Genomic DNA, 12115 nt, shown 5'->3' on the forward strand with positions numbered 1-12115 from the left:
TCAATTGTGGGTAGTGCTTGATTACCATCAGCATTACTGTCTCTAATTAAACTAAATAATATTTAAAATCCCCGAATGTACTGAATCCAATATGAAAAACTAAGATTTTGTATTTGTGTGGGTGTGTTACAGGGTGATGAAGGTTACTACATCAGTTGGGGGTCCTCAGCTTGTCCCTGTGTGGAGAAGGTTCAAGGTTCTTTGCTGCTGCCTGTCGAAGTGAAGAGGAAAATCACTTTACTGGCTCGTAACCTCCACCTCTATCAGATGCAGCGAACACAATCGGTAAGCATCAGTGCACGGAAAATTATTCTGTGCACCCACCCTGTGACATAAGTAAGCTTAGGAGTTCTTTATTGTCTTTAGGGTTGGGCATCGAGCGTCGATTGGAACCGGTTCCAACTGTTAGTTTTTCCCGGAATAGTTCAAAGTTTTTTAGTTTGATTCCTAGAATGCCGACCGGAAGAGGAATCCGCGGCCGATCTCCGTGAAAAATAAATGTGATCTGCAAATTGTGATCAATGCTTTTCAGAGCTGATCACACCAGCTGTCCGTGTGCAGCACCGTCCCCCTCCCCCCTCCGCCCACCCAGACATAAACAAACACGTCTGCCGAACTTTTACTCCGTGACGTAAACGTTAACTCCTGCAGCGTAGAGGAAACGTGTTAAACACGTCAACACGGTGGATTTAATAGAAGCTTAAAGAACAAACTCTGGACGGTGTGAGGTGAGTTTGTCTCACTGCAGAAATAACAACACACACGGAGCGTCAGCAGTCAGACGCAGCCGCTCACCAACACTCGTGTGTGTGTGTGTGTGTGTGTGTGTGTGTGTGTGTCAGAAGGCTGAACAATAACCTGTAGAATAATTAAAGTCATGATGCTAGAGCAGCTTCTCTGTGGTGGACCACACCAGCTTCTGCCACAGTAAATAATAATAATAATAAATTACACAACGTTTAATTTCCTTTCTGAACTATTTCTGTTGAGTTTTAATGTTTAAATCTGTTAGCTTGTTACTGACAGCAGCTACGTTTAAGTTCCACTTCCTGTTGTGACTGAATGCTGCTGCAGCATGGAGGTGTAGTTCTCAGTCATCCTGGACATGATCATCCTGAGAGTTTTAGCTGAGAACAGCTGCACGTTTCTGGATATGTTGGAGACATTTAGCCTCTCATCCCAGAGGCTGCTTCCAGACTTTGGTTGTGGTCAGAAACAAACACACTGGTTGTGCTGCAAGTCATCTTCTTTTTGTCTCCAAAACATGTTTTTGTCTAAATGAAGGTGATGTTGTTGTTCATAGAGTTAAAATTCATGTTGAAGTTCAGATTATTTCATCCAGTAGGACCTGTGGTTAGCTGGCTGGTGTAAAACATGGAATGTCTTGAAAGAATCGGAATCGGGAATCGATAGGAACCGGAATCGAAACAAGGAATCGGAATCGTTCAAACTCAAACGAAGCCCAACCCTATTTGTCATCATGCATGAGCATAACACAATTTCTTTGGTCTCCCTCAGCTTACTGACATGAATTTCTACAGAAGATAAGACAATAGTAAAATTTCACACGGTTTAAAACATCATGTGAATAAAGCAGCTATAAACTAGACTGAGACACACATGCATGGACACTGATCAACCTACTAATATTGCATGTTGGCCCTTGCACTGGGTCGATGTAAACATGGACGTAACAGAAGCAGCACGAACACACAAGTGAAGGTAATGCGTAAATAACAAAGTGTACCTGGTGAAAGGTGAAAATCGAGCAGGCTGCTCTGTTTGTTTGCAGGAGTCAGCGCTGGAATACGAGTGTGTTCTTGTTGTGGAGGGACGGTTGGTGGTAGTGGATGCATATGTGGAACCCGATGATCTGAATCCATCAAACTTCTACATCACATGTCAGCTTCACCAGGTCAGCTTATGAAAAGTGATTTAGTGTTTAGTAGGAGTGTGTTAGAGACCGTACAGCAGCAGGCCAGCCAAGTTCCGTCCTTGATTCTGTTGTTTTTGCAGCGACATCCTGCTATATGTAGTATCTGTAGCACTGTGTAGTAACCGAGAGGCAGTGCTGAAGTTACTAGAGAACTAGTGTTTCTAAATGAAACGGTGTGGTTTGTTTAGTACACATACTCAGCCCCTGTGGAGGAGTACAACGCCATGGTGTATGTGAAGAGGAGAAGCACCTTTCATGTGGACAGTTCTCCTAATCTCTACGGTCAGTTAAACCTTATTGTTCATTCTCTGCTATGCTCACAGCTGGTTTTATTCCTCTCATCAGCTTGCTGATTCACTTTTACATCTCTTGAGGTCCTTGACACCATTGAACCTGAGAAGGACAAACTTATCTCTAGCAACAAAAAGCTCCATGGAGGTTCACGTAACTCAGTTACTAATGCAGGAAAGCCGAACGGCGTGGCGTGGGAGAACATTGACCCTTCTGGACATTACAATAGTTTCCAGTCAGGCTGTAGAGAACACCACAGCGCTGAGACTGCACTTGTTAAAGTATTAAAGGATATTCGTCTAAATACAGATTCAGGCAAAACATCTGTCCCGATGACGCTCCGTCTCACTGCAGCTGTTGATACTGTGGACCACAACATCCTTCTTGATAGGTCATAGCCTGGGTGGGACCTTCAGGCACAATCCATAGTTGGTTCTGGAGGGTGATGGGAAGATAAATGATCGTGACGAGGAATTAATGATCTGCTGCCTGAGTGGTGAACAGGTGAGTGGACCTTCCTTACATGGGAAGTCCCGCTGTCACGTGAAGAAGGGGACGGCTGCAGACCTGCAGGTTCACGCCTGCAACAGTGAATCTGGTGTGATCTCCAGCCTGAACACAACGTTCTCGTTCCTCGCTGCTCCTCATGCGCTTAAGCATCTTCCCCTAGCTCCCGATCAGCTGATGACAGCTTCAACACACCTCGCTGCTTAGTGATAGTAACACATATGATGCTTAGACAGTCACTCGCCTCAGAGACATGTAATAACCCACAGAATTGTTTAGGATGGTTCTAGAGCGTTTCTGTTACTTTAAGACACACGTTGTTGGTGATTGTTTACAGAGTAGTGAGGACACGGAGCGTTTTCCCAGCTGCAGCCAGGTGCCTCTCGTTTGTCCGACTGCTTTCATAAACTGGTGTTAAGGCCAAAAATTATTCTGTCTGGAGCTTTCAGCGCTGCACACGCATAAATGTTCAAAATGGCCTACCTTCCACTTTTGTAAAGTTCCCGGTGCCACCGGGCAGCAGCAGCAGAGATCAGAGACGATCCGCGACACGGACTCCGTAGTTGTCAGAAAAATTATTTATTTATTTATTTTGTTACAAGATAAGAGAAGAGGCTAACGTGCTTTACCAAGTAATGATAATAATACAGTGATATTTAATATAGTAATATATAGACACAGAGGGCTGTGGGGGGAAGTGGGGTTGTTTATGTTTGTGTTTATTTATTTAGCAGACGCTTTTATCCAAAGCAACGTACAGTTTATAACCTACAGGGCATTTTGTGATCTGTGGGGGAAACCAGAGTACCCGGAGGAAACCCACGCATGCATGGGGAGAACACGCAACTCCACGCAGAAAGGCTGCAGCTGAGTTTCGAACCTGCAACCTTCGTGCTGCGAGGCAACAGTGCTAACCACTGCGCCACCGTGCATCTACGGAATGCCAGAGTGGCCAAATGACCTCAAACATATTGTAAGGGTTTGAATAGTAAACTATAGGGTTACCGTTTTATTTCGAAGGCGAGGTCATCGGGTGAGAAATGTTGTTCCAGTTTTTTCGCTCTGGTTTGCTATGCTAGTAAATACTCCGTTACAAGCGATACCGTTGAAAAAGTGAAGAGTTTGTAAGGCGTGGGTTACGGCGACAGAAGCCCGAAAATAATACTGATAAAAGAGCAACCAGAGACTCTGAGTCATTACAGTATAATCGCTGATATGAGCCAACACTGTTAGACTCCAGCCATGTTTGCCCTGATAACTAATAACGCCACGGTGCATGAGCCATGTGATCTTCAGTAGATGTAATTACATCATCATACATTTAGTTTAACATAATAGATTTTATTTTCTCTGGATAAGAAATATACGATATGGCCACCTGTAGATGAAAGTAAAATAATTTTACATTAATTTTTAAATACATAATTAAATAATGCCTGTGGGGACATTTGATACACTCTAGCTCTCAACTGTGAAGAAGAAGAAAATATCATTTCTATAGCGCCTCTCAAGATAAAAATCACGAGGCGCTTCACAAAAACAAAAAATTTAAAAAATTGTAAAAATATAAAAAAGCACTTAGAAAATGTTTAAAAATATATTTAAAATGAGCAAGAATAAGCAATGGCGATTTAAAAGAAAAAATGTTAAGAAAGAGGGAGAGTGAACAGGAAAGAGGGAAACCAGTGGATCCTGAGGAAGGTGGAATAGGTGGGGAGAGCAGAATAAAGAGAGAGAGAGGTGAAGAAGGTCATACAAAAGCCAGCTTGAACAAGTGAGTCTTCAGCTGCTTTTTAAAGGAGACCACTGAGTCCACTGATCTCAGGCTCAGGAGGAGAGAGGTCCAGAGTCTGGGGGCCACAGCAGCAGATGATCTGTCACCTTTGACCTTTAGCCTGGTGCTGCACAACCAGTAGGCTTTGATCACTGGACCTCAGGGACCTGCTGGGGGTGTAGGGACTAAGAAGATCACCAATGTTAGATGGTGCTTGTCCATGTAAGGCCCTAAAGACCAGAACCAGGATCTTGAAATGAACCCTGAAGTTGACTGGCAGCCAGTGAAGCTGGAGGAGAAGCGGGGTGATGTGGGTGTGTTTGGAGGACTTGGTCAGAAGCCGAGCACAGGCGTTCTGAACCACCTGTAGACGGTTCAGGGAGGTTCTGCTCAGAAACGTGAAAAGAGAGTCACAGTAGTCTAAGCGTGAGGAGATGAAGGTGTGGAGAACTGTCTCAAGTTCAGAGCGGGACAGAATGGGACTCAGCTTAGCAACGTTCCTGAGATGGAAGAAGGAAGAGCCAACAAGAGAACTGACATGAGAATCCAGGGTGAGAGCTGGGTCAAAGGTCACACCAAGATTCCTGACAGAAGGTTTGGTGTGGGAAGCAAGCTGACCAAGAGAGTCTCTGACTTTGGGAACCAGCTTGTCTGGGGCACAGATGAGGATCTCAGTCTTATCTTCATTCAGCTGTAGAAAGTTCCCACCATCCAGGCTTTGATAGAGTCTAAGCAGGTGTGTAACAGCTGCAGCTTAGACATCTCATGGGGCTTAAAGGAGATGTACAGCTGGATGTCATCTGCATAAAGATGGTAGGAGATTCCTTTGAAGGAGCTCAGGATGTGCTGAAGAGGAAGCAGATAGAGGAGGAAGAGTAGAGGCCCCAGCACAGAACCTTGTGGGACACCATGGGTAAGGAAGGTGGTGGAGGACCTAAACTTGGAGACGGCCACAGAAAAGGAGCGCTCAGAGAGATAAGAGGAGAACCACTCCAGAGCAGATCCTGATAGGCCTACCCAGTCTCTCAGCCTCTCCAGTAGCAGGTGATGGTCAACAGTGTCAAAGGCTGCAGTCAGGTCCAGCAGGACCAGAACAGAACAGTCCCCTGCATCACTGTGAGTCAGAAGGTCATTAGAGACCCTAAGAAGAGCTGTTTCAGTAGAATGAGCTCTACAAAAACCTGACTGGAAGCTATCATAGATGTTATGTTCATCAAGAGCAGCTGTGAGTTGTTTAGCCACAACCTTTTCCAAGATCTTGGAGATGAACGGAAGTTTAGGGATGATCTGAAGCTGCTATGGAGAGAGGGGTCGAGACTCGGTTTTTTAAGAAGCGGGTGGATTACAGCGTTCTTAAAGTAAGCAGGGACCTGACCAGAAACCAGAGAAGCATTAATTATAGAGAGCACGCTGGGACCGATGGACTGAAAAGCACTTTTAAACAAAGATGAGGGTAAGATGTGGAGGGGGCATGCAGAGGTCTTCATAGAGTTAACTAGTTTGGTTAACTCAGGCAAAGAAACAGGAGCAAAGCTATCTAGGATGATGGGCCTGGTTGGAGTCGGGAGAGGCGGCGATAAGGCTGAAGGAGAGATGCTAGATCTAACCTTATTGACTTTGTCCACAAAGAAAGACAGAAAGTTCTCACAGTCTGCAACAGAGTGGATGGAGGCTGTAGGAGAGGCAGGAGAGACGATGCTGCTGATGGTGTTAAACAGCACCTTGGGGTTCCCTTTGCTCTGGGACACCAGGTTGGAGAAATAGGAAACCCTGGCGTCTCTGACTGCAGAGTTAAAGGATGTCAGAAGATCCTTTAGATGCAGCAGATGGACGTGGAGATGGGTTTTCTTCCACAAGTGCTCAATTTTCCTGCACTGGCGCTTCAGGCTGCGAAGGCTGTCATTAAACCAGGGAGTAGGGTTCACTGCAGGAACTGATCTGGTTCTGACAGGACAGATGTTGTCCAGAATGGAGAGGCAGTGCTCGTTAAACTGAGAAGTTAAGGAATCTGGGTCGTTATCAGAACAACAGGGTGGATCAAAAGCAGCAGAAAAATTGCTAGCTGTGCTCTCATTAAGAAAACGAGAACTAACCATAAGGCGTGCAGGAGGTGGGGACGCAGAAACTGACAAGTTGAAGAAAATGCAATGGTGATCTGAAATATAAACGTCCTCAGGACAAACACTGTCAGCATTTAGATTCAGGGTAAAAACAAGGTCTAGAGTGTGCCCCCTGGTGTGTGTGGCCAGAAACATGTAGCCCCACACACATGTAGCCCTCTGGAGGTCATTCTGAAGGGCACGAGCAGTGCTCAGCCTGTTCCCCCTTGCACAAAGGAGCAGGTATCAGTCCTGCTGATGGGTTGTGGACCTTCTATGGCCCTGTCCAGCTCTCCGAGAATAACCGCCAGTCTCCTGAAATCTCCTCCATGTTCTGGAGATTGTGTTGGGAGACACATTAAACCTTCTTGCTGCATCACGTGTGGATGTGCCATCCTGGAGAAGTTGGACAACCTGTGCAACTTCTGCAGGGTTAAGGAATCGCCTCATACTGCCAGTAGGGAGCCGAAACTAGCACGAGTGGAAAACCAGCCGACAAAGATCAAGAGGGAGAAACTTGAAATGACCTCTACATGTTAAACCAGTCCAGTTTTGAGGGTTTTGTAATTGTTGCCACTTTAGTGCACCTGTCGTTACGTCCATGAACACCGATAGAGCTGAAAGTGATCAACAATGCCCTCAGCTGCTTAATCCACCAGGAAATTATCAGACAGGTTTAATTGATTTCATGCCAGGCCCAATAAAAAAGTGTTCCTTTAATTCTTGTGAGCAGTGTGTACACACACACACATGCACATACACGCGCACACACACACACACACATGCACACACACACACACACACACACACATATATATATATATATATATATATATATATATATGTGTGTGTATATATAACCATATATTTATGATCTACATAATTTTAATATCTATATAACTTTTTTATATTACAATTTTCATTTTAGCTCTTATTATTTTATATTTTGTCGTGTGTGTGTGTGTGTGTGCTGTGTGTGCATGTGTGTGTGTGCGCGCGCGCATGTGTGTAAGGACCATACAAATGTGCTCGAGACCAGTTCTGTCCCTCACGCTGTAGACTGTCAGCTTCAAATCAACCACAGAAAAAAATGTGTGAACGTGTGAAATAGGCAGTGGAAGGCACGGGGTTGGGAAGGAGGACATGAGACGGGTTTAAAGTGTTTCTTTTTATGAATTTTTGTTTCTTTTTAACTGCTATCTGACTCCAACGGTTGATTATGCTCTCATTGATAATAATAACCCATCTATCTATCTGCCATCAGTGACCTTGTACAACTGCTCTGTGGGCCGATCTGACTGCAGCCGCTGCCACACAGCTGACCAGAAGTACAGCTGTGTGTGGTGTGGTGGTCTGCAGGCCAGCTGCTTGTACTCAGACTCCTGCAGGGAGCAGGTTCAGCAGACATGCCCTGCCCCTGTCATACACTCTGTAAGTACTCTGCTTTGATCTCATCACTGTAGGTCACAACTTAGACCCTATCTCCACCCCTGTATTTGTTTTTGTGTTAACAAATTCATGGTTTAATCATTCTTATAGCCCCCCCCCCCCAATCCCCTCGTTAAAGACAATGAGCTCAAGCTGAAGTGAATACATCTCTGTAGTAGGAATGCCAGTGTTCACATAAGAGCTTTTATTGGTTTAATTTTCACTGAACATCTGTTCCATGTTGTCTTTAGATTGAGCCCCTGTCTGGACTCCTGGCAGGAGGCACCTTGGTGACTATTTCAGGCTCCAACCTGGGACAGAAGGTTGAAGACATCCTCCACTCTGTGTCAGTAGCGGGGGTGTCCTGTAATGTCCTCCCAGACCTGTATGAGATCTCCTCTAGGTACGGCACACATTTATCCCCTCATGTTATCGCTGAAGTCTAGGTTTGCCACACTTCACGTAAAACACAGCACCCATCAGAGCCTCCGTGAGACTCACCAGGAGAGAGAAATCATCATTCACTTTATTCACAGACCTCATCCAACTACACATTTACATATTCACCAAGTACCCAGTCCCGTAAAATGGAATCCACATCAATACAATCAACAATAAATAAAACCTCCCACCCAGTCAACCAACACATCCGCCACCCCCCCAATAACCAGCCATATCTTCAACATTCAATCTCTAAACTACCAGCAAGCACACATCACCTGTTATGGATGGTCAGAGGAGGCACCACCTCCCTCGTCATCGTGACAAGTAAAATAGTAATGATGATTTAATATAACGTCAATGTGTCCACTTACTGCTCTTTACATTAGTTTTCTGTGTGATTTCATCATGTTTATGGTCAAAATCTCTGAATTTACCTGTTTACCGATCAAATATACATGCAGAGACGAGACAGACGAGCCTGCCGCTGCTCTCTCTGAACTTACACACACACACACACACACACACACACACACACACACACACACACACTGATTCAGGCAGAGCGCATGTGCCATGTATTTTTTGCTGCCTCTTGGCCAGGACACCCTCTTAAAAAAGGTTCTTAACCTCATTGGGTCTCTATCCTGGTTAAATAAAGGTTAAATAAAATAAATAAATAAATAAATACCGTATTCACCCGAATATAGGAAGACCCCTTTTATAAGATGATCCAAGAAAAAGGTAAAATTCACTTTTTAAAGAAAATATTTAATATTTGAAAATTGTTGGTAAATACAATAATACTGTAAATACAGACTACTTTAATATTTACCTATTAATGCAGTCACAAAAATCTTATGAGGCTTTTGGGGTTCTGTCAGAAAATCAATCAATCAATCAAATGTTATTTATATAGCACTTAATCAGACCAGTAAAATCCAACTCAAAGTGCTTTACACAAACCGGGTACTGAACAAAAAAACCCCACTGTAGTCAAACTGTAAGAACTTCTCTTAACATGTCAAATCAAAAGTCATTTCAAAAGTCTGCATGAGGCATTTACTCACAGATGTCCTCTGCTTCGCTCTGCTCGGAGTCACTGTCACTCTCACGCTGCGGTCCCGCCTCCTCCCACAGAATGTCATCCTCACTGCCATCCAATGCGTTGGATATGCAGCACTTTTTAAAGCTGTTGATGATGCTCTCTGCTGTTACTGCATCCCATGCCTGGAGGATCCATTCACAAAGCCGATGTACAGTCGGTTTGTGAATTTTTCCAGACGGTGTGAGAGCGTGATCACCGAACAGGAGTCACTCTGTGTACCTCCTGCGCAGGTTGTCCTTGAAAGGCTTGTTAACCACCACATCCAGCACCTGCAGCTGGCTTGTCATCCCGCCCGGTATGATGACCAGGTCGCCGTTCATCTTCCTCACCAGGAGTTTTGACAGCATCAGTCAGGTGTCCGCAGAACACATCCATAATCAGCATGTTTCTCTTTTTTCTGAGCGTGCCGCGTCGCGTTCCCCACACCACTTTCAGCCAATCGACCACAAGTTCGCTCTCCATCCAGCCTTTCTCCTGGGCTCTCACAATAATGCCAGCTGGCATTGGCTCTTTCAGCACAGTTTTGCGTTTTAAAATCGCACACAGGGCCAACTTAGTCCCGTCTGCCAGGCACGCCAACATGACGGTGATCTGATTCTTTTCATTTCCAGTTGACTTCACGATAAGACTTCTCACCTGCGGCAGTGCGAGGCCGCTCCGGCGCATCATCCTTATGCACCAGCCGGTGCTGGCTTTAAATTCGGTGGTCGGTATGTTTAACTCCTTGGCAATGTTCAAGGCTTTGAGCTGGATGATGGCTCTTGTAATGGGCAGACCTTCGTTACGTTTCTCAGTAACAAACTCACACACCCGCCTGTCAATTTCTTGGAAACAGCCGCATTGAGGACCACGAAAAGCTTTTCTCTCGTTGTTAGCATTTCTCAGACAGTCTTTCTGGACGTGCCAGCTTCGGACGTTACACTCCGCAACGCCGTATTTTCTGGCTGTGTGGCAGTTGTTAGTTGCTTCTGCTGCGTTGACAACCATCATTTAGAAGTTAGCGTCGTAACTCTGCCGCAGCTGTTGGTTAACTTGCCTAATTTTAGATCCGCTTAACTCCAGATTCCTCCCCAGTATTTTTCTTCTCTATTTCAATGACCTCACCACGACCTCTGCTGTTGCAGTTGTGTACTGACCCCAGACCCCTGTGAATTATAAAGATATGACATATATATGTAAACGCTTAGTCAGCGATTAAAAGACGACCCCCACCCCGTTTGCATAATTGATCATTTAAAAAAAATCCTTGCATTTATTTATTCGGCTAAATACGGTAAATAAATGTCAGGCTCTGCAGCTGCGCATCCTGATAATGTATTTCCGAGCACTGTTCTTTTAGAAAATGGAGGATGGTTTTGGGATGATATTCAAACTCTGGTGAAAATCCATAAGGATCGAAAAATGTCCCGATGCCCTCTTGCTCCAGCTAACCAATGTTCACCAGGCAAATTAGATAGGTGTGTGTTTACTATGAAATAGGCTGGGAGCAGGAATTTTTTCATGATTGTAGACAGCTGATCAGAGGCGAACACTTTTTTCGGACTCTTCTCTTTTTTTTCACAATCCGTGTCCTGTCTGGCTGTGAAGCAAACAGAATTGATGTCTGAATGCTGTTGACAAGCCTTACAGATTTATTCTAAGGTGGAGCATCAAAGTGTCTGCTTTTAATGTCACGCCTGATACTTAAAACACAGTCACACACTCCCTCCCTCATGCTCACACATACACATACAACTCAAGACTTACATGAATGCACGCCGGACACCCACTCATGCTCCACATACACACCCTATTCACTCTGGTCCCGGTAATGCTGCACATTGGGTACAACCATCACCGGTTCCCAGAGTTTGACCCTTTCTGCTGGGGTGCTGATGAGCAGGCTCCCCCACCCAACACTGAGCACAGCAACCCACCACCCCAGACTCCAACCAGACGGCCAGATCTCCCTCCTAGCCTCCAGCCCCATGAAGCCAAGCAACAACAGAGGTGTGCTAAGACCCCTAGTCTCCCTCCGCCTGCTCCAATATAGTGTTGTGTGTCGATGAGGTGTATTCCATGGCTGTGGGGAGCGGGCAGTGCGGGCATTGTCTGGCCTATGCCAGCTGATGCCACCACACCACCCCACTTGCACCCTCGGTGTCTAAGTGCGGTTTAAAATTGGAAGTGGGCACTGGCACTCGGGAGGAAGCTGAGAAATCCCCCTGCCAACTGCCATTGAATGTGCTCACTCCCAAGGCCCTAAGTGTGTGTTTGAGTGGAATGTCGTCGGTGGAAGTTATAAGTTGCAAATACAATTGGGGGGCAGATTGCCACAGGAATGCGGAAATGGGGTCCATACCCGCACTCCCTGACTTGCCCACCCCCCAAGGTCATATGTGTCCATTCCCCCCCCCCCCCCCAAGATTCTATGTGCATGTTTGTGTGATGATGTGAGGGAGCAGGAGGAGAGAAATATGCGGGGATGGGAAGAAACGGCTGGTTGGGCTTAGCCCTCCAGGGAGCCAGCTCCCCCACTGGCCCCAATAGGC

General features: G+C 45.5%; 1 protein-coding gene across 3 annotated transcripts in view; it reads left to right on the top strand.

Annotated features, from left to right (window-relative positions):
• The window catches only part of LOC107397087 (plexin-B1), a 215833-nt gene that overhangs the window by 124762 nt on the left and 78956 nt on the right, over nt 1-12115 (top strand). For all 3 annotated transcript variants that reach the window (XR_011520067.1, XM_070549100.1, XM_070549101.1), the window contains exons 12-16: nt 133-285; nt 1793-1915; nt 2125-2218; nt 7872-8038; nt 8287-8438. Coding sequence is in view for 2 of the 3 variants with exons in the window: in XM_070549100.1 (XP_070405201.1) it covers nt 133-285; nt 1793-1915; nt 2125-2218; nt 7872-8038; nt 8287-8438 (689 nt within the window). In the remaining variant the exon portion in view is untranslated. The remainder of the gene's footprint in view (nt 1-132; nt 286-1792; nt 1916-2124; nt 2219-7871; nt 8039-8286; nt 8439-12115) is intronic.

Source organism: Nothobranchius furzeri, chromosome 3 (genome assembly GCF_043380555.1).
Source record: "Nothobranchius furzeri strain GRZ-AD chromosome 3, NfurGRZ-RIMD1, whole genome shotgun sequence".
NCBI classification, from domain to species: Eukaryota; Metazoa; Chordata; class Actinopteri; order Cyprinodontiformes; family Nothobranchiidae; genus Nothobranchius; species Nothobranchius furzeri.